The sequence below is a fragment of the Artemia franciscana genome, chromosome 13, assembly GCF_032884065.1.
Source record: "Artemia franciscana chromosome 13, ASM3288406v1, whole genome shotgun sequence".
In the NCBI taxonomy this organism is placed as follows: domain Eukaryota; kingdom Metazoa; phylum Arthropoda; class Branchiopoda; order Anostraca; family Artemiidae; genus Artemia; species Artemia franciscana.
Window position 1 is genome coordinate 6547343 of NC_088875.1, and position 23864 is coordinate 6571206.

The following is a 23864-nucleotide window of genomic DNA, read 5'->3' on the forward strand; positions in this document are numbered from 1 at the left end:
CTATAAATCCTTCACATAAACAGTTGCCAATTCCATATTTTCAAGCCCTGACACGGAGGCATTTGGGGTTCTTCACTATTTCCAGAAAGTTTTACCTCTAATAGAGCTAGTTTTATCAATTTGGACTTTCGTATTAAGGACTAGTTTGATTCTTCTTTGTTTTTAATTGCGAAATTATAAAAGATAAGTGACTTGGCATTATTTAAAACTTTATCATAGTAACAAATAAATGATAAGGATTGAAGACAATACTAAATCTAAGTTAGCCACATTGCCTCTACCGACCATGTTTGGTAAATACATCGGAAACCATTTAACTAAAAGTTTCATTTCGAAATGTCAGAGCTCTGCTCTAATCACCACTCAAGCTGTGCAGCAAGATTTACCATTAGAAATAGATTGGAGAAATGCTAAGCCGTTTGAGCAAATACCTGGCAATCCTTCATACCCTCTAATAGGATCATCCTATGAAGTCTTCACAAGTAAGTATGATACTAGATTGTGTTTAGTAGACCTGATAGTACCGAAAATCATTCCCGATGTGCATGGGACTTGCAGCCCTTTGGCAATGCCTGGCAATGCTTAGAGAACAAAATACCTTTCTACGCAAATTATCACAAATTTGACGGCCCGGATTCGTGTCTTGTTAGCATTAAAATTCTATACTCGGTTCCTTATGTCAAGAGGACTCTAATGAAGAATAAAAAAGTAAGATATTTTTTTTTACTCTTTGGAGGAGATAATATTTTATTTCCTCCAAGTGACTGGGTGTTTCACCAATAAGGTCTTAGGTGAGAAGAATTTTCATGCGCAGTATTTAAGTTGTGGATACCCTATAAAATACACCTATTCTTAATATAATAAAAATAGGGGGATTCTAAATTGCCTTTGGGATCCTGTCACCAATGGTAAAGGCCATTAGGCTTCAAAGTTTTGTTATTAATTTGCTTTGTGTCCCTGAGGGACTTCATATGGAAGGATTGGTAGTTCAATCTCCCGAGGGGCTTGTTTGTTTGGAAATCAGAACTTCTAGTGCCTTTTTTTTAAGAATGAAAAGTGATCGGAGGGCAACTAGCCTCTTTTTCCCAAATACGTACAATCAAAATATTTATTTTCCTTTTTTTCAAAATAATCTAGAGATCAGATAACAAAAACTCTGGGGTCGACACAACCCCAAGAGCCCAGAGTCTCGTGTTGAAAGTAATTGTCCCGGGAGACATAAGGTTTTTACGGAAGGGGTGGTCACATAACCTTTAGAAGGAGCTAATTTGATTGGAAATTGGAAGTTTTAGCCTCATTTTTCAGAGCTAAAAGTTGTCATAGTGCATCTAGACCCCGGAAATCCAATTTTTCCATATATGTTCAATCAGTATTAGATAGAGCCATTTGGTTTAATAAAACCAAAATGAAAAATTTTTCAAAGCAGTCCCAGCATCCTTACCTCAGCGAAGTTCAACCAGGACTCTGGTTGTGATGGAAAGGCAGTATGGTCTTCGTCGCTGCTTGACACAAGGTCCAAGTACTAAGGCACTCGTGTTAAGACTAATTCCCCAGGGGCACTTGTCGAAAGTTATGCTCCAAAGGGATTTAGAATTTGTATGGAAGGGCTATTACACTTCGAAGGGCGCTCAAATGTTTTGAAATTAAACGTTAAAGTGACGTTTATAAAGAGTAAAGATGACCAGAGGACAGCCAAAACAACAAATTTTCCTCAATAAGATCAAAATTTCAAATAAGCGATTTTGTTCAAAATAGTCCAAAGATCAGATAGATATGTGATCGACACATGCCCCTAGAGCCCTGGAGCACAAGATGAAGGGTATGTCTAGATATCCTAGGGTAAATACGGTTTTTCTTATAGAAAATGAGGTCTTTTTAATTTCAAAGGGGGTTCATTTGATCGAAAGTTAATCATTTGATCTAGTTCCCTTTTTCAGAGTTAAAAGCGATCAGAGGGTAACTCGACCCCCCTCCGACCCTATTCTCCGCAGATGAGTCCCATCGAAGTTTTAATAAAACTATTTTCTTTTCCAAATAGTTCAGATCAGTTATGCCCCTGGCCCATATAAGGTTTTTATTGAAAAGATAGTTGTGTAAACATGGGAATGGGCTGATTTCAATCCAACTTTATTTTTCATATTTCACAAGTAATCAGAGGGCAAATAGACACACCAACCATCACGCCCACTTTTTCGCAAGTTTATTTAATCAAAATTTTCTTCAAAACTGTCTAAAAACCAAATGGCCAAAACCTGTATGCTTATGCAACCCCACAGATCCTGAAGGCAAGCGTTCCTAAGTTATACCCAGGGGTATAGGAAGTTTTTCTGTAATAGTTAACGCTATAAAAAATTCTAGTTTATTTTTAAGAGTCAAAAGTGGTATAAGTGGAACTAGCCTTCTACGCTCTTTTTCCCTACTACATCCAAACGGAATTTTAAGATATAGTCATTTTATATAGTCCATGTGCCGTATAACAATGCCTCTGGGGCTAACACAGAAACCAGTTTCAGATCTCAAGGGTTTGTATGTAAGGGTTGGTCGTAAAAGCTTTGGAGGATACTTCTTTGACTCGAAATTGAAATTTCCAGTTTTCTTTCAAAGAGTTAAAAATAGTCTTAGAGCATCACCCTGAACGCCCTCTTTTTACCAAATTGTATCCGATCGAAATTTTGACATAGCCTTTTTTCAAAATTGTGTAAACATCATATAACAATACCTCTATGGTTGATACAACCTTTCAGAGCCTGGAGGTATGGGCTTTTAGTTTTACCGAGGGGCTAATCAGGTTTTCATGAAATTATTTGTCATATAATCTTTAAAAAAGGCCCATTTGATTAGAAATTAAAAAGTTCAGTATCATTTTTATGGAGGAAAAGGGATCAAAATGCAATTGGCCCACTAAACACTTTTTCCCCAAATATGGACGATCAAAATTTTAAATAGCAATTTTGCTCAAAATTTGCGAAAATCAAAAACAGTCGGAGTCAACTCGATTTCCCATAAGCCGGGTTTACGTGTTGAAAATTTTAACCAGGAGATATATGAGGTTTTTGTAGAAGAGATAGTCAAATGCGCTTGAAAGTAAACAGTGTCAAAAGTGAAAAGTTATTGGAGGGCAACAAGACCCTATAGGCCCTCCTCTCCCAAAATACACCCATAAAAGTTTTTGAGAAAACTATTTTGCTGAAAATAGTACACGTTTGGGGTAAATACTATCCCCTAGAGCCCAGGGGTAAGTGTTGAAATTTATGCTCCAAGGATATATACGGCTTTTATTGAAACGGTTGTCAATAAAAACTTTGGCGGGGTCTCCTTTTATTTCAAATTGACAGTTATACTTCCTTTTTCAACAGTCAAAAGAGATCGGGCAAGCAGATCTTCCTCCTATCCTCTTTTCCTCAAATGTATCCGACCAAAAATTTGAGACACCTATTTTCTTCACTTGGCTCTGTCACAGGTGATGATATGCCACTAGTCATGGTATTTACCTCATTTTCCAACAATTAAATATTTGTTATACCTTATATTGAACTCGTCAAGAGAAGGATCACCCGGGATTACCTCTGCCGGCAAGTCACTCCGTGTGGTGACCTATCGTCGGGTGAAAATCTTTTTCACATACTCTTGGTGAGGAGTAACCTTCTCAAGGTAGGCCTGACGAGCTTAATTTGGGGAGTTGATCACAAGGGTTTTGCTCTGTCAGGAACGAGCTTTAACAGCTTTTTTGATGAAGGGTCATACATGTAATTTTAGAAAACCGACATGGACACCACATCGAACAATTCCCGGATCAACTGCAAGGTTTTAGCTTTCCTGTTGTCAGAGGGTTGCTGCACGAGTGGCTTAACTTCGAATCCATTGGAATAGAGAAAGCCGACATTTTGGTGCACCAGCAAAGAGAGGACATGCATGCTCGATGACAGGTCTGATGTACAAAATAAATAGTTGGCAGAGTAGACTCATCAGGGTGAAGACTTTTGCATCCTAGGATTGCTCTTAGCTTCTTGGAGTATTAGGATCTAAATTTACCAGGATACTCAGACTTTGAGAGACCCAAGGAGGAGGTAACTTCAAGTTCGACTTAATGTATCAGCTCGTGTTATTGCCTCTCCTTAGAAGACGAAATCACAATGAGCTCTTATACTAGGTGCCTCAGAATCTAAAAAAACTTTTATTTTCGATGCGTTAAAACTGACAGGCCATGCATCTGCCAACGCCTCAGTTTTTTTTCCAGATGAGCCACAATCTCCTTGTGGGGTTCGATGGGACATTTGTCCTTTGCGATTAATATTTTTGTTTTCGTGTCGTTAGCAAAATGGCGACGTTTCTTCACAAGGTGGTCGTTTCACACACCCTAAGGTCGTTTATGAACATCCATCAACAATCCTTATAGCTCATTTGACTGGAAATTAAAAGTTTTAGCTCACGTTTTTAGAGTAAAAAAAGATGGGAAAACAACTAGTCCGCACACGCCCTTTTCTCCCCAATTGCATCAGATAAAAATTTTGAGATAGTCATTTTGTTACAAACAGTTCAAAGGTCAGACAACAAAAACTTGGGTGATAAAAAAAACCCAGGGCGTGGTGGGAAAGGTGTTTGAAGTTACACCCTGGGGGCATATAAGATTCATATGGAAGGGATGCTCGTATAAACTTCAGAGAGAGCTTATTCAATTGAAACTTCGAAGTTATAGTTTGCTTTTTAAGATTCAAAAGTGATTAGAGAGCAGTTAGCGTGCCCCACGCTCTTTTTTTCCCAAACATATTAGATACAAATTTTAAAATAAACATTTTGTTAAAAATAGTTCAAAGGTCAGATGACAAAACTCCGGAGTAAACACAACTTCCTACGTCCCAAAGGGCAGCTGCAGTAAGTTATATCCTGGTGGCATGTATTGTTCTTATGTAAATAATGCTTCTATTTCTTATGGTAATAATGCGTCTATAAACTTCAGAGATTGTCCATTTGATTGGAAATTGAAAGTTCTTTTAAAGAGTCAAAAGTTTTTTGATAGTAGCTAGCCCTCCCTCCAAGACCTTTTTCTCGAAAATACATTAAATAAATTTCGAGATAGCTATTTTTAAAAATAGTTAAATGATCAGATAACTGTGGTATCAATACAACACCCCAGGATCCGGGGGAAGGCGTCACAAGTTATGCCCTGGGGATAAGTACGGCTCTGATTGAAGAGATGCTCGCAAAAACATCAGAGAGGAATTATTTGGTCGGAAATTGAAAGTTCTATATCCATTTTCAATTTTCAGAAGGGATCCGAGTGCACTTAGCCCCCCCCCCAAGTTTTTTCATAAACACGTCTGATAAAAATTTTGAGATAGCCATTACTTAAAAATAATTCAAACATCAGATAATAGGGCTATGGTGTCAACAAAACCCCCTCCGGGCCCAGAAGAAGAAGTTCTAACTTATGTCCTGGGGGCATGTTTAGTACTTATTGAGGGTATGCTCATTTCATGGGAAATTGAATGTTCGAGTTTACTTTCTTACAGCCAAATATGATCTAGGGACAGCTACCCCCCATCTCATGTTTTTCTTCCCCAAATACAAATTATAGAAATTTTTATCTAGCCATTTTGTTAAAAATGGTTCGAAGGTAAGATAATGAAAACTCTGGTGTCACTAGAACCCTCCAGGGTAAGTGGGCAGGCATTGAAAATTATCTTTTAAGGGATTATATCGTTTTCATGGAAGAAATGCTAGTATAAACTCTAGGAAAGTTTCCATTTTTTGGAAAGTAAAATTTCTCGTTCTTTTTTAAGAATCTAAAGACATTGAAGGGCGAATAAAACCCAATGCCCTTCATTTCCCTAATGCTTCAAATAAAAATTGTGAGATAGCTTCTTATTAAAAATAGCTAAAGGGTCAGACAACAAAAAATCTGGTGTCCAACAAAAACCCCCAAGTCCTGGGGACAGGTGTTGTCTAGGCCTACTTTAATAAGAAAATCTTTTTGAATTTGCTATTTTTCTGTAGCCACCTATGAGAGTGTTAGAATAAAAGAATGGATGGGTTTAATATAATCTTGCGGGATCTTTTGATTTTGGAACAGTTTGTGAATCTAAATGATCAATTTCAAAAGTAATCAGTCCAAAAGAAAATATTCTCTCAACGAGTGCTTGACGATAATATGAAATAAGAATCTTCCGTTTTCTGTTATGTATGATGGTCATGGGCTGTGGCCCACATGCATTTATCCAATTTATTGACATACTAATCGAAAAAAAAAATCGCGGATTTGCTTTCGAACACTAGCTAGAAATTCAATTAGGATTTAAGACTATCCATTGTTTCTCAATCTATTTTTTTTTTAATGATCACAACAAATGAGTCGACAATTTGAAGAATTATGTCCAAACAGGATTTATTGATTTGAAGCCTTATGTCACTCGATAGCTCCTACTCCTCTCTCCATAATTAGAAAAAAATACTCCCTTTATAGATTGTAAGTAAATTACTTTTTGGCAGTGAGAGAGTCAACAGTGAAAAATGTTCTATGTATTTCCACTATGCATGTACACATTCGGTAGCTTGTCATTCTATGGGAATTGTACAATTGTTGATAAGTATGAGGGAATGTCTAGATTGTGCAATCCGTATACATTGCATTGAGGATATGCAGCACAAATTATAACTTGTAATTCCTGTAATGAAGAGATTGGTGACTCTCACGGTAGATGATTCTAATGCTCCAATTGTAACGATGATAAATGAGATCAGTGGAATTATACTTATTCTGGTATGATTGAAAAAAAAATCTAAGCGAGATTTTAGGTTATTTCTAAGAGACTGGTTTCGTCAGGGTTCCATATTATTTGGGAAAAAGATTACGTCTACACTTCAACTGCTGGAATAACAAGAGAATCTGCGTTCTACGTCATCACTGCAAATTAAAACCAAATGGTTTTTATTTGGCTGCTAAGGAAATTGATTCTCCATTTGAAAACGTGAATTTTATATTACGAATGAGAGAAGAATCAATGAATTCATAAGGAGATAAAATAAGAGTAAAATAAATTTTACGGTAGAAAATGTGACCATGACTTGGTGCATCAAGATTAATACATAGTAAATAATCTGGCAATACAGATAATCTTTCACCATTAGTTGTTCTGGACAGATACTTATAAGTAGAAAAATAAATCTAAAGAGAAGAAAATTCTCTTTTTTATCTGTATATATTTTTATCAATAAACTAATTCAAAAATATTCTTAGAGCATTTTATTTGTACGGTACTTAGATCAATACTATACTGGTATGAAAGTGTGTTTTCCACAAGGAAGTCATTCAGCGAGGGATGCCTGTGGAAATGTTTAGAACTTTTTTGCAAGCATATCCACGAAGTCGGAACACAAAACATTATAGTGCATAAAAACCCCCAAATCTTAGTCATTAACTACTGCACTCTCTTCTGGTTTTGAATAATAATTTTTCAATATTTTAAATAAAGTTGTTGATGTGCAGAGTTTAGAAATCGAATGGTAGACCAAGAGGATAACAAATTCTACTTTATTCGCTGCTTGAATGATGCACAGTCAATGACCCTTCTTTACGTTCAAAGGACTAATACTAAAAATAATAAGGGTACTTTAATACTTTGAATTTGTTCTAGCAAATCCAAGGGTATACAATAAGATTTTTATTTGGACATGTATGGATTCACATTAAAAACACTGATTATTTGGTTTCAGTTAGTAGAGTGAGGTCTAGTAGAACTAGTAGAATTTGATAGTGGATTTGGCAGCATCAATGATACCAAGACAAGAATACCAAAAGTAGCAGTAAAAATTAGAAGGATGTCGACTAAGCCTTGAATGGGAAGAAATGTTTTCGAGATATTTAATATCTCGAAATTCAATTTGTTCAAGAACAAATTCAAATTTGAGGAACAGTTATTTTGCAATAAAACTTAATATAAAGTATAGAAATTGACTTCAGGCTGCTTTAAAGGCAATAGTAAACGTATTGAGGATAATAACTTGAACTTGTATGTGAGAAAAGAGTGATATATATGCTATTGAACTTATGACAAAAAATCTTACTAAATCAAAAATGTTTTTCTTTTCCTTGTTAGATATTTTTTCTAATAAGTTACCCCCCCTCTCTCTCTAGGGATGCTCGAGTAGAAGAAATCTTTTGGATTTGTTATCATTCTGTAATCAGCTATGGGAGTTGCTAAAAATTTTTTGAATCTAAATGATCGATTTCGAAAGTTATCAGTGCAAAAGAAAATATTCTCTCAGAGAGTGTTTTACGATAGCATGAAAGATGGATCTCCAGCTTTCTACTGTTGTATGGCTCTTGTGGGTCTCGGTCAAAATGCATTTACCCAACTTATTGACAAGCTAATACAGATGAAAAAATTCTTTCAAAATAAGCTTCAAGCGTTCTCACTTCGAAACCAATGAAAGAAAGAGACAAAAGCTGGTAAAAAATCGATTTTATCCCGTTAGAAACTTAGTGAAGAGATGAACCAACAAATGAGTAGCAGGACTGCATAGGAATATTTAATATAATTTTTGACCAAGAAACAGTAACATATATGCGTGATCACATGAATATATATTAATTTTTGAGAGCCACGAAACAATTATTCGCTTCTTTGGCTGACATTGAAAGTACCTTTGGATACCTGTCTTTTAGAGAGGTGGCAAAAATTCCCTCATATCGTAGACACTTTTAGAACGAAACTTGTTACCATATGACGGCTGGTGGTACATCATGTGACAGATTTGACCTGACTGACAATGAGGTACTTCTTCTTGAAGACTATGCACCACTGAAGCCTGAGGAAGGATTGTTATTTCGTTTTCTATTAAAAGGATTTGTTCCTAATGAGCTGTAGTTTATAGGTTCAAAATCATTAGCGAAATTTTCATAACTTTCAAGCTCCCATTGGAGAAAATCTACAATAAAAATAATTTATTATATCAATCCTGTTAGTTAATGAAAAAGTAACACCTTGATCATTAAATGACATACTTGGCTAACTTCAATAGCGTTTTAAATGTTCCAAGGCTTATTCAAAAGCCTTCCAAACACCAACAAAATATAAACACAATATAAACAAAATGTAAACATAATATAATACACAAATGTGTATAAACTGCAACTGTTGCGCCTTTATCATACTTGCAACAATTTTAAATAGGCAACATATAGGGAAAAAGACAGAAATAAAAACAAAATAGGAAAAAATATATTACATCTGCAACAGAATAACAAGAATTGTTTTTTTTAGAGCAATTTGATTTTGAGAGAATGCACTTGACTAGTAAAAGATATGCTGAAAGATTTGGCCCTATTTGTCGCTTTGTTTTTCCTGGATTGCCACCGATGATTCAGGTATCAGACCCGTTTGAAAATGAAAAAATATATCGCGCTGATGGAAAATTCCCACTCAGGCCGATAGCAGAGACCTTGAAAAAATACAGAGAGGAAAAATTGGATGCAATTGAAGACTTAGGACTCCTAATAACGTAAGTTTTCTTTTAACAAGAATTTCCTCGCTGGTGATCGAAATTCCGAAAACTGACGCACAAAAACGAAATCAAATTTCTTCAGAAAGTTAAAAAACCCCGGATGTGGTTATCAAAATATTTTAGGTACATTTTGGTAATTCATTAGCTTAGAATATTCTAAATTTCATCGAGTCTGTAAAAAACAATTACAAATAACCCGTATTTTATCCAATTGTTAAATATCAAAACCCTTTCGGTTGACATATCTGCCAAAAAGCAAACTTAACTTTAAAGGCAAAGTCAGGGACCCAAGATTTTGACTATTGTTGTTTAAAATTTTATTACTTCTAAAGCTTTATCACTTTCCAAAAATTTAAATTTCCTCACAGAATCTCTAAAATTTTTGTCTTGGTTGCAAAGTGTAGAGCTGTGGATGTCTTTAATATGTGCTATCGAGTTAAGATAAACTATATTTAAATAGAAGAGATTATAGAATTTAATCTGAATGAACACATACTGGTAAGCAAGGTGACGCTGTTGGGTCAAAAAATATATTTGAATCAATTCTTCGGACAAAAATACAAATTGGTTTACTTTAATCACCTGGTCATGTATATACTCTAAATAAAATTTAAGGACAAAGAGATCGACTGGGGGAGGAGCAAAATAAAGCTAAAATTGAAGCTGCTTTCATCGGAATGAAATTGAAATGTCTTAAAGAAACACAAAATTGGAACTAAATAAAAGGGCGGAATAACTACTATTACTACTACTAAAAACTCACTGCCACATTAAGTAGCCTACGGCAAGCACATCTACGCTCGCTTCTCCTCTATACTGAGCTATTAATTTATACCATTCCTATTTACACCCTCGCAGGAAGTTCCCATTTCTTTTAAATATTTCTTTTCAACGTTACGCCGTTCCAATCGTCGACGCCCTGCTTTGTCCTAGATGGTTGACCAAATAGGATAATATTTGGCAATGTGTCATTCTTCATCCGTAGAGTTTGCCCTAGGTAAATGAACCTTTCTCTTATTATAGCCCTAGAATGAAGGATTGAACAGAACTTTTATTAAAGTCTACTGTTTAAAATTTTGGGAGTCATTGGGGAGACACAAAACAGTTCTTAGGCATTTTTTCCAAAAAATATCTAGAAAATTATTCTGTTTTCGGAGTGCCCATGCTGTAGAGTCGTATTTGGCCTCAGTCGGTAGCTTTTTACTGTCCCTGGCAGTATTACTGCAAACTTCAATATTTCAATTTTAGTTTGCAGACTTCTCTTTCTATTTTTCCAAACCATTTTAGCTGTGAGACAACACTTTGAGCCTTGACTATTCTACATATAGCATCTACACTACAAAAACCATCTTTACTAATAATGCTGCCAAGTTAAGTGATTCTGTCCACTTTATCTATCTTTATATAGAGACCCAACGTCTCTTTTTATTTTTATTTGTTCATGACCTTAGCACCTTTGTCATCGTAAATTAAATTTCAAAAGTTTTCCAACATCCTGAACTCACAAAACCCATAACATCTCGTTCTTTTCGCTTAGATTTTTATCTAGGATGCTTAAATCTGCAGCGAAGTCCCAAATTTTTTTCCTTATTTGATTCCCTGTTCTCTCCTTGCCTCCTATGTGCTTTTTAAGATAAAATCCATCATTTTTGTCAATCCATCATGTTTTGTTTCCATGCCGTGCACTACCCTTCCTAAGGCCCTACTGTTCCCATCTTTGAACATTGTTTGCAGCATACCTAAGCTTAAAAGGTATAATCAAATTAAGTGATTTGGAACCTACAGACACTAGGCTAGTTCATCTATATTAACCAAACTCATTAATATCTCTTTTCTTATACAGGCATTTTCTGAGGTTCTTCTAAAATCACTCGTTACATCTTCCTCTTCAAAATCATATTTTTAATCTTTAATAATTTAGGTCTAATCTAATAGCAACCATATTGAATAGCAATAATATTAGTAATAATAATTTTATTTTGGTCCACTCACACATAAAAATACAGAGTAATACGACAGGAGACAAGGAAAAACAAGAGCACTCAGCACCAAGGAACAAAATAAAGATGTAGAAACAAAATCAGATGTAGAAGCAAAGACTTGAACAATGTGTCAAAAGTCTTTTTTTCTGCACTTGTTTCAGTAGACGACACAACGGCAATTAGGTCTACCATATTTTGAGACTATAGAAAGAAAGTTTTTATCCCTTAAAGCGGGTATCGAAGCAAAAATTTACAAGTTACAAACTTTGACCAGTGTTAACATATAGCAATGGCTATTGGGAAGTGTACAGACGTTTTCAGGGGAATTCTTTTCTTGGATAAAGAGGGGGGCTGATTGGAGGATCTTTCCATGGAGGAATTTCCAATGAGAGGAAAGAATTTCCATGAAAGGAGCGCAGGATTTTCTAATATTGCTTAAAACAAAAAACAATGAAAAGATAAAGATGAAAAAGTTTTTTCAACTGAAAGTCATTAGCAGCATTAAAAAAAGAACGGAAATTATTTCGTATATGAGGGGCTCATCTCCTCCTAAATACCTGCTCTTTACACTAAAATATTTTTAATATTTCCAACTATTTCTTCTACGGCCTTTGTGATTCAGAGCTCATTCTTAAAGACTTGGGACAAAATTTAAGCTTTAGTGTAAAGAGCAAGTTATTAAAGAGGAGGCGAACCCCCTCAAATACGTAGTAAAAATATACGAATATAGAAGATTGCTTTAACAGTTAATTCGGAAGTTACTAATGTTTTTTATTAATATAAACGTTCGTAAGAACTTAAAGGTTTTAGTTGCCTTTTTAAGTAACTAAGAGATTGAAGGGCATTTAAGCCTCCTCCCCACTCATTTTTCTCAAAAAACTCCGATCAAAACTAAGAAAGAGCCCAAAAAAAAAAAAAAATGCGAATTTCGTTCTAAGTATTCATGTGCGGAGAGCCAAAATCAAAACACGCATTAATTCAAAAACGTTCCGAAATTAAATAAAAAAAAGTTTTTTTTTAACTGAAAGTAAGAAGCAACATTAAAACTTAAAACGAACAGAAATTGCTCCGTACATGAAAGGGGCTCTTCCCTCCTCAACGCCCCACTCTTTACGCTAAAGTTTTTCACTGTTTAAAAAGTAGACTTGAGATAAAATGTCATACTTTAGCGCAGAGAGCGGGGCTTTGAGAAGGGAACAGCCCCTTTCACATACGGAGCAATTTCTGTCCGTTTTAAGTTTTAATGTCACTCCTAACTTTCAGTAAAATAAACTTGATTTTTTTTTTAAATTTAATTTATAAGATAGAACTTATCCCAAATCCTGGGAGATGGATGTTTGATTCTACTATCGATTTACCAGTAGTTACGCTGACCAGTGTAGACACGACCAAAGTATCTTCTCTTATGATGCCAGTGTGCGTGGTACGCTGCTACTAGTGATACTACTCATATTAGTAGGGTATGGTATCCAGTTTAAGATAGGTCGTGGTTTTTCTGAATTCTTCCTCCACTAATCTTAAGAGTGTATTACATATGGCAACATGAAAGTTCGGTCTGCATCCCTGAATCCCTTGCGGGTTCCAGTAGCTGTTGCTTTAAAGAGCCTCTCTCAGATATCTCTACAACGCATAGCGACTAGACAGCTCAATCTACTCTTGGGAATGCAAGAAATATTGGCACATCTGATACCATTTCTCTACCGCAATCCCATGTCCGAAAAAATCCTATTTTTTCGGATATAAGTTGTCTCCAATTATGCAGTTATTACGTCTACCAACTACGCTGAAAAAGCAGCTATTTCAGAATTTCAATTGGACGATTTTGGGGAAAATATGGCGTGAGAGAGGGCTCCGAATTTTTGACCAATTAAAAAGCGCACCCCACAAGATTGATTGAGATAGATAGAACTGGATTAAATAGAACAGATTTAGAATATCTGGCTTCCACTTCTAACGGAAATAAATTAAGTGCAAATTACTTTGAGACTTAGGGACGTATTGAACACTCCAAAGCATGAATCCCTTGTTTGTTTTTGCTTGCCACCTTTTTTCTATGGCGACTATAAAGGGTAGAGAAACTGTTGGAAAAAAGGATTTCTTTGAGCCAGGATTTTGCAAGTGGAAAGACTGTTCTGCTCTTTTCAAGCAAAACTGCAGTTCTGAAAGACATAGGCAATGTAAGTCAGCTTGGACGGAATTTAAGATAATTAGCATTGGTACTTAGAGATCTATAGTGAATACCTTGATTCAATCCATATCGCATGAGGTTTGGGAAAATAGAGATCATGTTAAGTACATTTTTTGTGCTGTTTACTTTTTTTGGCCGCCGGGATCTTACTCTGAGTCTTCAGGGCGAATCAGAAGCATCTACAAAACGGGGTAATTTGGTTGAATTGATGGAGCAAATGTCTAAAGGTGACAAAAAGCTGAAGACAAAGATAAAGCATCAATATGGTAACTATTTATGAATAAAATCAGCTTATTACTTTACTTTTCTTGTCGATGAGACAAAAGAATTTTCAATTAGCGATACTACTCAGGTATATATGAAACACAGAAGTAGTTGAGCGATCAGTCGGTTAGTATTATACGCACAAATTAGGTGCTGAGATCTTATCCACCTTGATTTTTGAAACTATAAAAAAAGCTTGATGTGGATTTGAGGACGCGCATTCCCCGATGTTATGACGGTGCATCCATTAAGAATAGGGAATTTAACAGAGCTTAAGAAAAGTTTAGGGAAAATATGCCCCAGTGTAAATTACGTGCACTGTCACGCCCACCGATTAAAGTTGATTTTGACTGATTCTCTACACAGTATCAGCAAACTTTCGGATTTTGTCTCTTTGATGTAAAGACCTTACGCATTAATATCATGCAGCAATCTCGATAAGAGCGATCTGTAGAATCCCAGTGTATTAGGGAGCAAAAAGTCCTGGAGCTTGAGAGGACCTTCCAAACTCGCTGGTTTTACGCAGTACCCTCTATTTCGAAGGTGAAGGCCAAATTCGATTGCATTGTTTATGTCCTTACCGCAGTCTCTGATACTTACAGCGGTGAGGCACCGTGTGAGGCTAAAGAACTACTGAACTAAAATTAACTCTGCTCTTTTGTCTCAACTTGGCACAAAACAAAGTGGAAAAAGTATTAGTCAAATTTTTTATTGGAGCAACTTCAATCTGGTATTTGTTGATTTATAAGGCACTTGCACTGATTTCTGGCACATATGAGATGATCTGAAAGCTGAGAAATGATAACGAATGGAACAACTACTCAGCAAAAACATATCCCAAAACATATCCAAATTTTTGGCTTTACACAAAATCCTGGTGTCGAAATTCCATGAATCTAAAACTAGAACTCAAAGCAAGAGAAGTCAAACCAATTCCATTCGTCAAATATACTTTCTTTTAAACTCAACAGCGGGTAAACGCAATAATAGTCAACTAGTTAATCCAACTCCGGTAAATTTCTGCATTTGAGGTAATAGACGGTCTCACGAGCGAGAAGGACCAACATATCACGCTAAATATGCCTCTGCTTGAAACTCTATCTGCCTTTGGCCCCTCAAGTACCGATTGCATCTTTATCAAGGAATTCTTGATGTCGATCATCTTGGCAGAGAATCCCAGTTTTCTCTTTCAAAGCTGCATATGTCAAAAGGTGATCTTTCAAAAAGGGATCTTCTTTATGATATCCAAGTCTTGTCCGACATAGCTAGTTCCCTATTCTGCAGTGCTAAAACCGATAAAACCTGATGCTAATTTGCCTGTGACCAGGGCTAGCAATGAAAGATTCACCTCAGCATTAGGCCGTCTGAAGTAATATCTACAACTGACGATTGGAAACGAAAGACTCAGTGATCTGGTGTTAATGGTGGTTGAAAAAGACGAGTAAAAAAATTGATTTTGGATAGAATTTTCAATGATTTTGCCAAGCAGCGAAGTCACCCCTACCCCTTGTCTTAGGTATATTTGGTCATTCTTTTTTTGGCATTTTCATTAAAAAAATCCAAAAAAACTTGCCCCCTAAATTTTCGTTAATTGACACCATTGTCACAAATTAATTGTCAAACTGCACGTCACAAGGTCAAAACGGAAATAATTTTTAATAAATATTTGTGCTAGTAAATATCAATTGCAAATCTTATTTCCGATCATAATATAAGAAGCTGAATCAAAATATTTCTAAATCATATTCAAAGACACATAATTGAAATTATCATTAAGATATCTCAAAGTCATAATTTAAAACACAGCATTCGAAATAAAGCTTTAAACTGTTGATATTGCAATGTCAAAACAACATTTTTGTATGGAGGAGATTGTAGGTGGGTAGACCAAAATTAGGACTTCTTTCGAAACGCCATTTTTCAACTGAATTTTGAAGGAGCTGTTTTAATATTTTTGCTTGAATTTTTAGAAATGGAGAGGATTGGTGGACAATAAGAACTAAAGTTCAGCAGCCGATGATGAGACCCCAAAACATGCTCAAATATTTACCAATCATGGAAACAGTATCAGTCAAAATGGTTGAGAGAATTCGAGAAGTTCGAAATCATAACAATGAGACACCGGATACTTTTTTAAATGAAATGTTCAAATGGGCTCTTGAATGTAAGACTTCACATAATTTAAGTGCTATGTTCCCAAGTTTCCGATTTGTCAGTAAAAGGGCATTTTTATAGTTTACTGTTTTAGGGGCTAATTTTTAGAGTTCTTTGGTCCTTCGAAAAACGCTGTGTATTAAATGAATTCTCTATAATATAAAATACCCTTGTTTGAATTCATAATAGTACATACTATTTCCTCTTTATTGGTCTAATTGTGGCTTTCCTTGGTCACAAATATACACAATTAATAAGTATTCTTCAGTTTTGGCTGATAGCAATTTTGTAAATAAAAATAATAGCGATAATAATGTTAACGTGAGATATCCTTTGGACATTCTTTTTAATTCCAGCTATGACGGGAAATATTATTGATGATGTATTATAGTTTTTGACCAAAAAGGAGTGACAGAGGTGGAGTATTTTTAAGACATTGTATATTTGAGTGTGGTCAAGGTAAAATCTGTTTTCCACAAATTTTGTACAAACTCCTATTCTTTACGACTCTTGTAACAGTAATTTAACAAATAAGCTACTTCTATCCTTCAAACTTAGTATAGTAAAGACATTAGTAGTAGCAGCAGTTGTAGTAGTGATAGTATTAGTCGTAGCGGTAATGGTAGTACAACTAATAGTAGCATTAGAACAAATTCTCTGCTTGATTCAAAATGCGAACAGAGAACGAATTCTCTACTTGGCTCATAAATGGGAAGTAGCTTGATTTACAATGTTGTACTTGCAGATTTGAAGATGTATTTTATACAGATACATAGTGAGTAAATAAGATATTGTTGTAAGGTGCTGCCTATGCAAAATATGAATAACAGTTTAGACATGAGTGTCGTATAGTAATGGTGCTAAATTTGTGAGGGTTGTTAAATTAAAAAAAAAAAAAAAACTGCCATTGAATAGAAACCTAATAAATGACAAATAATTCATCTTACATGTCTTTCATTAAAAAATGTTAATGCTGTCTCTTTCTCATTGTGCAAAAACGGCCTATTTTTTTCATCTTACGTGATTTTTCATCACTAGAAAATACATTATTTGAGTGTTGAAAAGAAACAAAAACCTTTTCTATTGAAGAGAAAAAAGTAAAAAACTAAGGTTCATCTTAAGTGATAAGTCATTACAAAAAAAAATCCCGAGTGTTCTTAAGAAAAAAACAAACATTTCCTATCATATGGAAAAAGAAGAACTATCAATGTTTCATCTTATGGGAATTTCTATTTCGAAAAAAATTGAAACAGGTTGAAGAAAAATGTTTTGCATTGTACTGGTAAAAATGTTTTTTATCTTACGTGAATTGTCATTAAAAAAGAAAAAAAGTTGGTGGTTTTAGAAAATCTTCTCCATTGCAATTAATACAGAAATATGAATGTCCCATTTTATGATAATTGTCATTACAAATACAACATTAAATTTATGTTTTTAAAGTAAACTAACCTCTTCCTTTGCAATAATAATGGTTTTATATTTACAGTTTTATTGCAGTTTTGCAATAAAACTGACTGATATTCCATCTACGTGAATCGTCACTACCCAAAATATATGAGAATTATCAAAGAAAATAAACCTTTTCCTTTGCATAAAACAGACTCATATTTTCTCTTACATAACTGTCGTTACAAAAACCATTTTATTGGTAAGGTCAGAAATCCTTTTCTATTGCATTGGAACAGAAAAACAATCACTGTTACATCTTACGTGATTTGTCATTACAAGAAATATTACGTGAGCATTATCGACGAGAAAAGGTGACAAAAGGTGAAATTGACAAAGAGCATTGTCGACGTGAACAAGCATTGTCAACTAAAAATTGTAAAAAAGGAGAAGAAAATGTTTGGATACATACAGCCAGTTAAAAACACAAAATATAATTCAAAAACATTTTATGTACTTTGTTCACAAAAAAACTTGTTTTATTTTCGTACAAAAGAAAATAATAAGAATATACTGAAAGTAAATGAATCATAAGAACATAGCTCTGAGTAAGTGGTTAGTGTCATTATGTAAACCACTCATGTCAACACAAGTTTCTTACATTAAAAATTCGTCAGAACTTGTAAAAACACTAAAAGAAGTGGAAATTTCTTCTAATTCTATAATCTCAAGTTTTGACATAGTATCAATGTATACGAGTATTGATGTACAAGCCGCAGAAATTCTTCTTGAAAGAAAGATATTAAGAAATTTGTACTTAATTAGTTGTGAAACAGTTTTGGAAGCCGGTGTAATTATTAATTTAGTTAGGTTGTGCAACACATTTTCTTATTTTTTTTTCAATTCAGAGGGGGTTTTTTCGAACCAGGAAATGATTTACCCGTGAAGTCCCTTTAAGTCCTTCATTAGCAAATTGTTTTGTAGAAATTATTGAAACAATAGTATTAGATTCACATTTTTTAAACACATTTTTTGGGGGAGATATATGCATGACATAATGTCAGTATGGAATTATGGGAAGGAGGAATTAAAAGGTTATTTAGAACATTTTTGGGGAAGTGATTTAAAAATTTATAATAGAACTAGAAAAGGGAAAGAAAATTTCATTTCTGGATGTTCTTCTTTTAAAAAATGAAAATATATTGGATTAGAAATTTACAGAAAACCTACCAACAATAATTGATTTTTGTCATTCTTCTCCGGTCATGCTCGCCAAGTAAAAATTGGTTTAATCATATCCTTAACTGACCGGATTCTTAGAATGTGTTCTCGAAGGTTCATCGAGGAGGAATTATTGCTGTTAGAACAAATTTTTATAATTAACCATTATCTAGGCTGGTTAATTGACCAGATCTTTTTGAAAAGAAGGACAAAATTTCTAGAATTTTATAACGATATTCTGGAAACAACAGAAAGAAAGATGTTTTTTTTACCATATGGTCCAGGGCTGAGTGAAAAACGTAAAAGAATTTAAAAAAATAATGGTTTAAAGGTAGCTTTAAGACGTAGTAACACTTTGGCTAGCTTTTTAAATTCTGGAAAGGATTGAACTTCCGTAGAGCAATAAAGTGGGGATTATAAAATCCAATGTATTTTTGGGAGCTCTTATATGGGACACACTAACCAGAATTTAAAAATGAGATTACTACAGCTTCATAATTCTATTTCATTGTCCTTGAAGCAAAATTCCAAACCTGGAGATTTCAAGTCGGCTCTATTGGAACATATTTATAATCATCCAAATCATTTTATTTAGTTTCAAATGTTTCTTTGATTTCAAGGGACCAAGGTTTAAAACCAATTTTCAGGGAAACCATCGAAATTAAAAAATTTTTATTCAAGAGTAATCCTAACAGCAGAGATACAGGTGAATTTAAATTGAATTCAATTTATGATAATCAACTGAGTCCAAATAATGTAAATCTCACCTCACTTAAGAGCTATGAGCTCTGTCTACCTTATTTGTCAGATAATCTAATGAATAAAAACCGAAAATGTCAAGGAGATTTGCTTCCGCTGTCGAATTGATACAAATAAGAGCAACAAACTATATGTAATTAGTTTATTGGGTACAAATTTTGTTTGTTTTTATTGATGTCTTTAGTTTTACAGCTGATGATGAACACTGTATATGTTCGAAATATCCAGCTAAAAAATGTTATATCTGTTCACTGTGGATTAAAAGGTTTCATCCCTATTTTGAACTGTTATAGTGACTTTATTCTAATAGTGGTTGGTTTAAGATTTGTAGAAAAAAGTCTCCTTTCTGTTAAAGTAGGCTTGCAAAATTTAAAGGAGTTTTAGCATTTACGAATTTTCAGTAACTCTCTTACACATCGCCAGAAATACTATCAATATTCGGTTGGTAGTCAAAACCGAATTACTGGTATCTTTAAAAGCATTTTATTTAGGTCTTATTCTGACAGAATAAAGAGGGTCTTTCAACATTTCACTACCCCCCCCCCCCCCAAAAAAAAAATATTATGTACCTTCTTGATCTATCTATCTCTAATAATTTACTTTTTTCATAAAAAAAAAAATGTCTCTGCAGAGAAGACAAGTTTCTTATAAACAAGTTGGTAAAGTGTTCCTTGCATTTTTGGCCGTCAGCCTTGGTGGTTTTTAAGGTATAGGCTCGTTGTGACTGGCTATTGTTTTTGTAAGCTATGTTTATTAAATTTTTGTATATATTATTAAGGAATATCAAACAGCATATAGCAAACTGTGCATAGCAAAGTAGGAGCGACCCGTTTAAATTGGAACCAAATGTAAAAAAATAATTGTCGTAATAACCGATGCATCGAAAGCTTGGTTTATACGTTGATCCCAAATATATAAAACCGAGTGAGGTTTTAATAGATTGTTGATCAATTGATCAGTTTACTTGATTAAAGTTTAAGCTTTTCGATCAAAATTTGAAAGCTTGAAAAAATTTGTGTAATCTGGAAAAAGGATGGAAACACAGCCTAACAATGAATCTATCTAACATGAATTTGGCTTTAAAATATCTTTGTTGTGTTTTCCTCTTTATATATTTTAATAAACACAATAAAAAAGCATAGTTATGGAAGACTGAGAGATCCATTAATCTAACAATATTAGTATTTACAACAAAACAACAAAAGAGCAGACTGTTTTAACAAAAGGAAATACAAGGAATAAAACAGTTTGATGGTATGGCTTGCCTTAGCCCCATAGGAAACGAAAACGAAAAATTTTTCAATGTACCCCCTCAAGTTCACCATCATTGCGAACACGTGAAATCTTAACAAAAATTTACTAAAAAATATCTCATCATAAATTCTATGTTAATTTTCAAATATAAAGCACAATTTTGTTAAAACCTACCATTGTAGCTTTTAAGTACATGAGCTTAATTGCAAGAAAATATACAGATTCAAACAAGATGAATTAACGAAATTAAAATGATCTAAATCAAAAGGGATGGCCGTATTAATGTAAAATCAGAATAAATTGGAAAAAATTGTAAACATAAACCAAAACTGAATTGGACTAAAGCAAACAAAAAAACACATATTAGCTGAAAATAACCCTCAGAAAACTTTTGTGACTCAATGCTATCAGCACGAGCTACATTGCAAGCATATATACGGATTAAAAAAAGATGAATAAATGAAATTGAAAAGACGCTAAACCAACAGGGACAATCGTGTTAAAGTTAAATGAGAAAAAATTGAAAAAAATTGTAAATAAAAACCAAAACGGAATTGGACAAAACAGAATAATAACAAAAACGCATATTAACCGAAAAAACTTCAGACATACGTTTATGACTCAATGCTATCAGCTTGAGCTTTATTGCAAGGACATACACATATTGAACAAGATGAATGAATGAAGTTAAAACTACCATAAATCTAAATATATAACCATGTTGAAGTTAGGAAGAAATATATTGAAGAAAACTAGTAAATTTAAACCAAAATGGAATTGGACTAAAGCAAACAACATCAAAAAAACACATCTGAACATAACCCTTAGACAAACGTTTATGACTCAATGCTATCAACGTGAGCTATACTGCAAGGATTTATACAAATTGAACGAGATGAATAAATGAAATAAAACTCCCATAAATATAAAAAGAATTCAGTGTCAAAGTTAAAAAAAATAAATTGAAAATAACTAGTAAATAAAAACCGGAATGGAATTGGACTAAAGCAAACCAAAAAAAAAACAAAAAAAAAACACATATTAACTGAAAATAACACTCAGACATACGTTAATGAGTCAATGCTATCAGCATGAGCTACATTGAAAGGATGTATACAGATTAAACAGGATGAATAAATGAAACTTTAACGCCGAAAAATCAAAAGATAGCCGAGTTAAAGTTAAATAAGAATAAATTGGAAAAAAACTAGTAAATAAAAACCAAAATGGAATTGGATTAAAGCGAGGAACAAAAAAAAAACACATTTTAACTGAAAATAACCTTCAGACCCACGTTTATGACTCAATGCAAGGTGGATAAATGAAATTAAAACTACCATAAATCAAAAGTGATAACGGTGATTAAGTTAAATGAGAACAAACAAAAAAAAGCAACTAGTAATTAAAAACCAAAATGGACTTGGACTAAAGAAAACTTGATACAGATTCAAACAAGATGAATAAATCAAATTAAAACGACCATAAATCAAAAAGGATAACCGTGTTAAACTTCAATGATGATAGATAAAAAAAACTAGTAAAAAATAGAATTGGACTAAAGCAAACAACAACTAATTAAAAAAAACACATACTAACCGAAAATAATACTGGGACACACGTTTATGACTCAGTGCTATCAGATTGAACTACATTGCAAGGATATACACAGATTGAACAAGATAAATCAATGAATTTAAAACGACCATAAATCAAAAGGGATAACCTTGTTTAAAGTTAAATTTGATTAAATTAAAAAAAATAGTAAACAAACACTAAAATAGAATTAGACTAAAATGAAAACCAATAAGAAAAAGAAACACACATTAAGTTAACATATTCCTCACCACAAGTTTATGAATTAACGCTATCAGCATATCAACATATTATGAATCAGCATGAGCTACATTGCAAGGATATACACAGATTCGGACAAGATGAATAAATAAATTAAAACTACCATAAATCAAAAGGGATAATTGTGGTAAAGTTAAATAAAAATAAACTGAAAAAATCGTTATTAAAAAACCCAAATGGACTTAGACACATACTAGCCGAAAATAACACTGCGACACACGTTCATGATTCAATGATATCAGCATGAGCCATATTGCAGGGATACACAAAGATTGAACTGGATAATTAAATTGAATTAAAACGACCACAAATCAACAGGGATAACCGTGTTAAAGTTAAATAAAAAACAATTAAAAAAAAACTAGCAAACAAAACCAAAATAGAATTGAACTAAAACGAACAACAGCTAAAAACACATATTAATTGAGCTTAAGCCTCAGAAGCATGTTAATGACTCAGTTCTATCAGCATGTGCTAGATTCCAAGAATATACACAGATTAAAACAAGATAAATAAATAAAAAAATATGAATTAATTGAAAAACTATTAAATTTAAAACAAATACAGAATTGGACTAAAGTGAACAACAACAAAAACGCATATTAACTGTAAATAACCCTGAGACAGACGTTTATGACTCAATGCTATCATCGTGAGCTACACTGCAAGGAAATACAAAGATTCAAACCACGACCATAAATCAAAAGGGATAACCGTGCTAAAGTTAATTGAAAAACTACTAATAACAACAACAAAAAAACACATATTAACTTGAAATAATCCTTACACACACAACTATGACTCAATGCTATCAGCGTGAGCTACATTGCACGGATATACAAATTCAAACAGATGAATAAATGAAATTAAAAGAACCTAAATCAAAAGGGATAACCGTGTTAAAGTTAAATGAAAATAAATTAAAAAAAAACTGGCAAACCTAAACCAAAATAGAGTTGGACTAAAACGAACAACAACTAAAAACACGTATTATCTGAATTTAAGCTTTAACCACATGTTAATGACTCAATTCTATCAGCATGAGCTACATTGCAAGAATATACACCGATTAAAATAAGATGAATGAATGAAAACATATGAATTAATTAAAAAACTATTAAATTAAAAACAAAAACGGAATTGGACTAAAGTGAACAGCAACAAAAAAACATATTAACTGTAAATAACCCTAGGACAAACGCTTATGACTCAATGCTATCATCGTGAGCTAAACTGCAAGGAAATACAGAGATTCAAACAAGATGAATAAATGAAATTAGAACGGCCATAAATCAAAAGGG

At 33.6% G+C, this 23864-nt stretch overlaps 1 protein-coding gene and 1 long non-coding RNA gene across 2 annotated transcripts in view; one reads left to right on the forward strand and one right to left on the reverse strand.

Annotated features, from left to right (window-relative positions):
- Positions 1 to 240: 240 nt before the first annotated feature.
- The window catches only part of LOC136034447 (probable cytochrome P450 12a4, mitochondrial), a 58597-nt gene continuing 34973 nt past the window's right edge, over positions 241 to 23864 (forward strand). The window contains exons 1-3 of the mRNA XM_065715629.1: positions 241 to 482; positions 9261 to 9498; positions 15906 to 16099. Coding sequence (XP_065571701.1) covers positions 287 to 482; positions 9261 to 9498; positions 15906 to 16099 — 628 coding nt within the window. The 5' untranslated portion in view covers positions 241 to 286. The remainder of the gene's footprint in view (positions 483 to 9260; positions 9499 to 15905; positions 16100 to 23864) is intronic.
- Positions 8514 to 23864, reverse strand: part of LOC136034449 (uncharacterized) — a 67751-nt gene continuing 52400 nt past the window's right edge. Inside the window, exon 3 of the long non-coding RNA XR_010619185.1 lies at positions 8514 to 8925. This is a non-coding gene — a long non-coding RNA (uncharacterized LOC136034449). The remainder of the gene's footprint in view (positions 8926 to 23864) is intronic.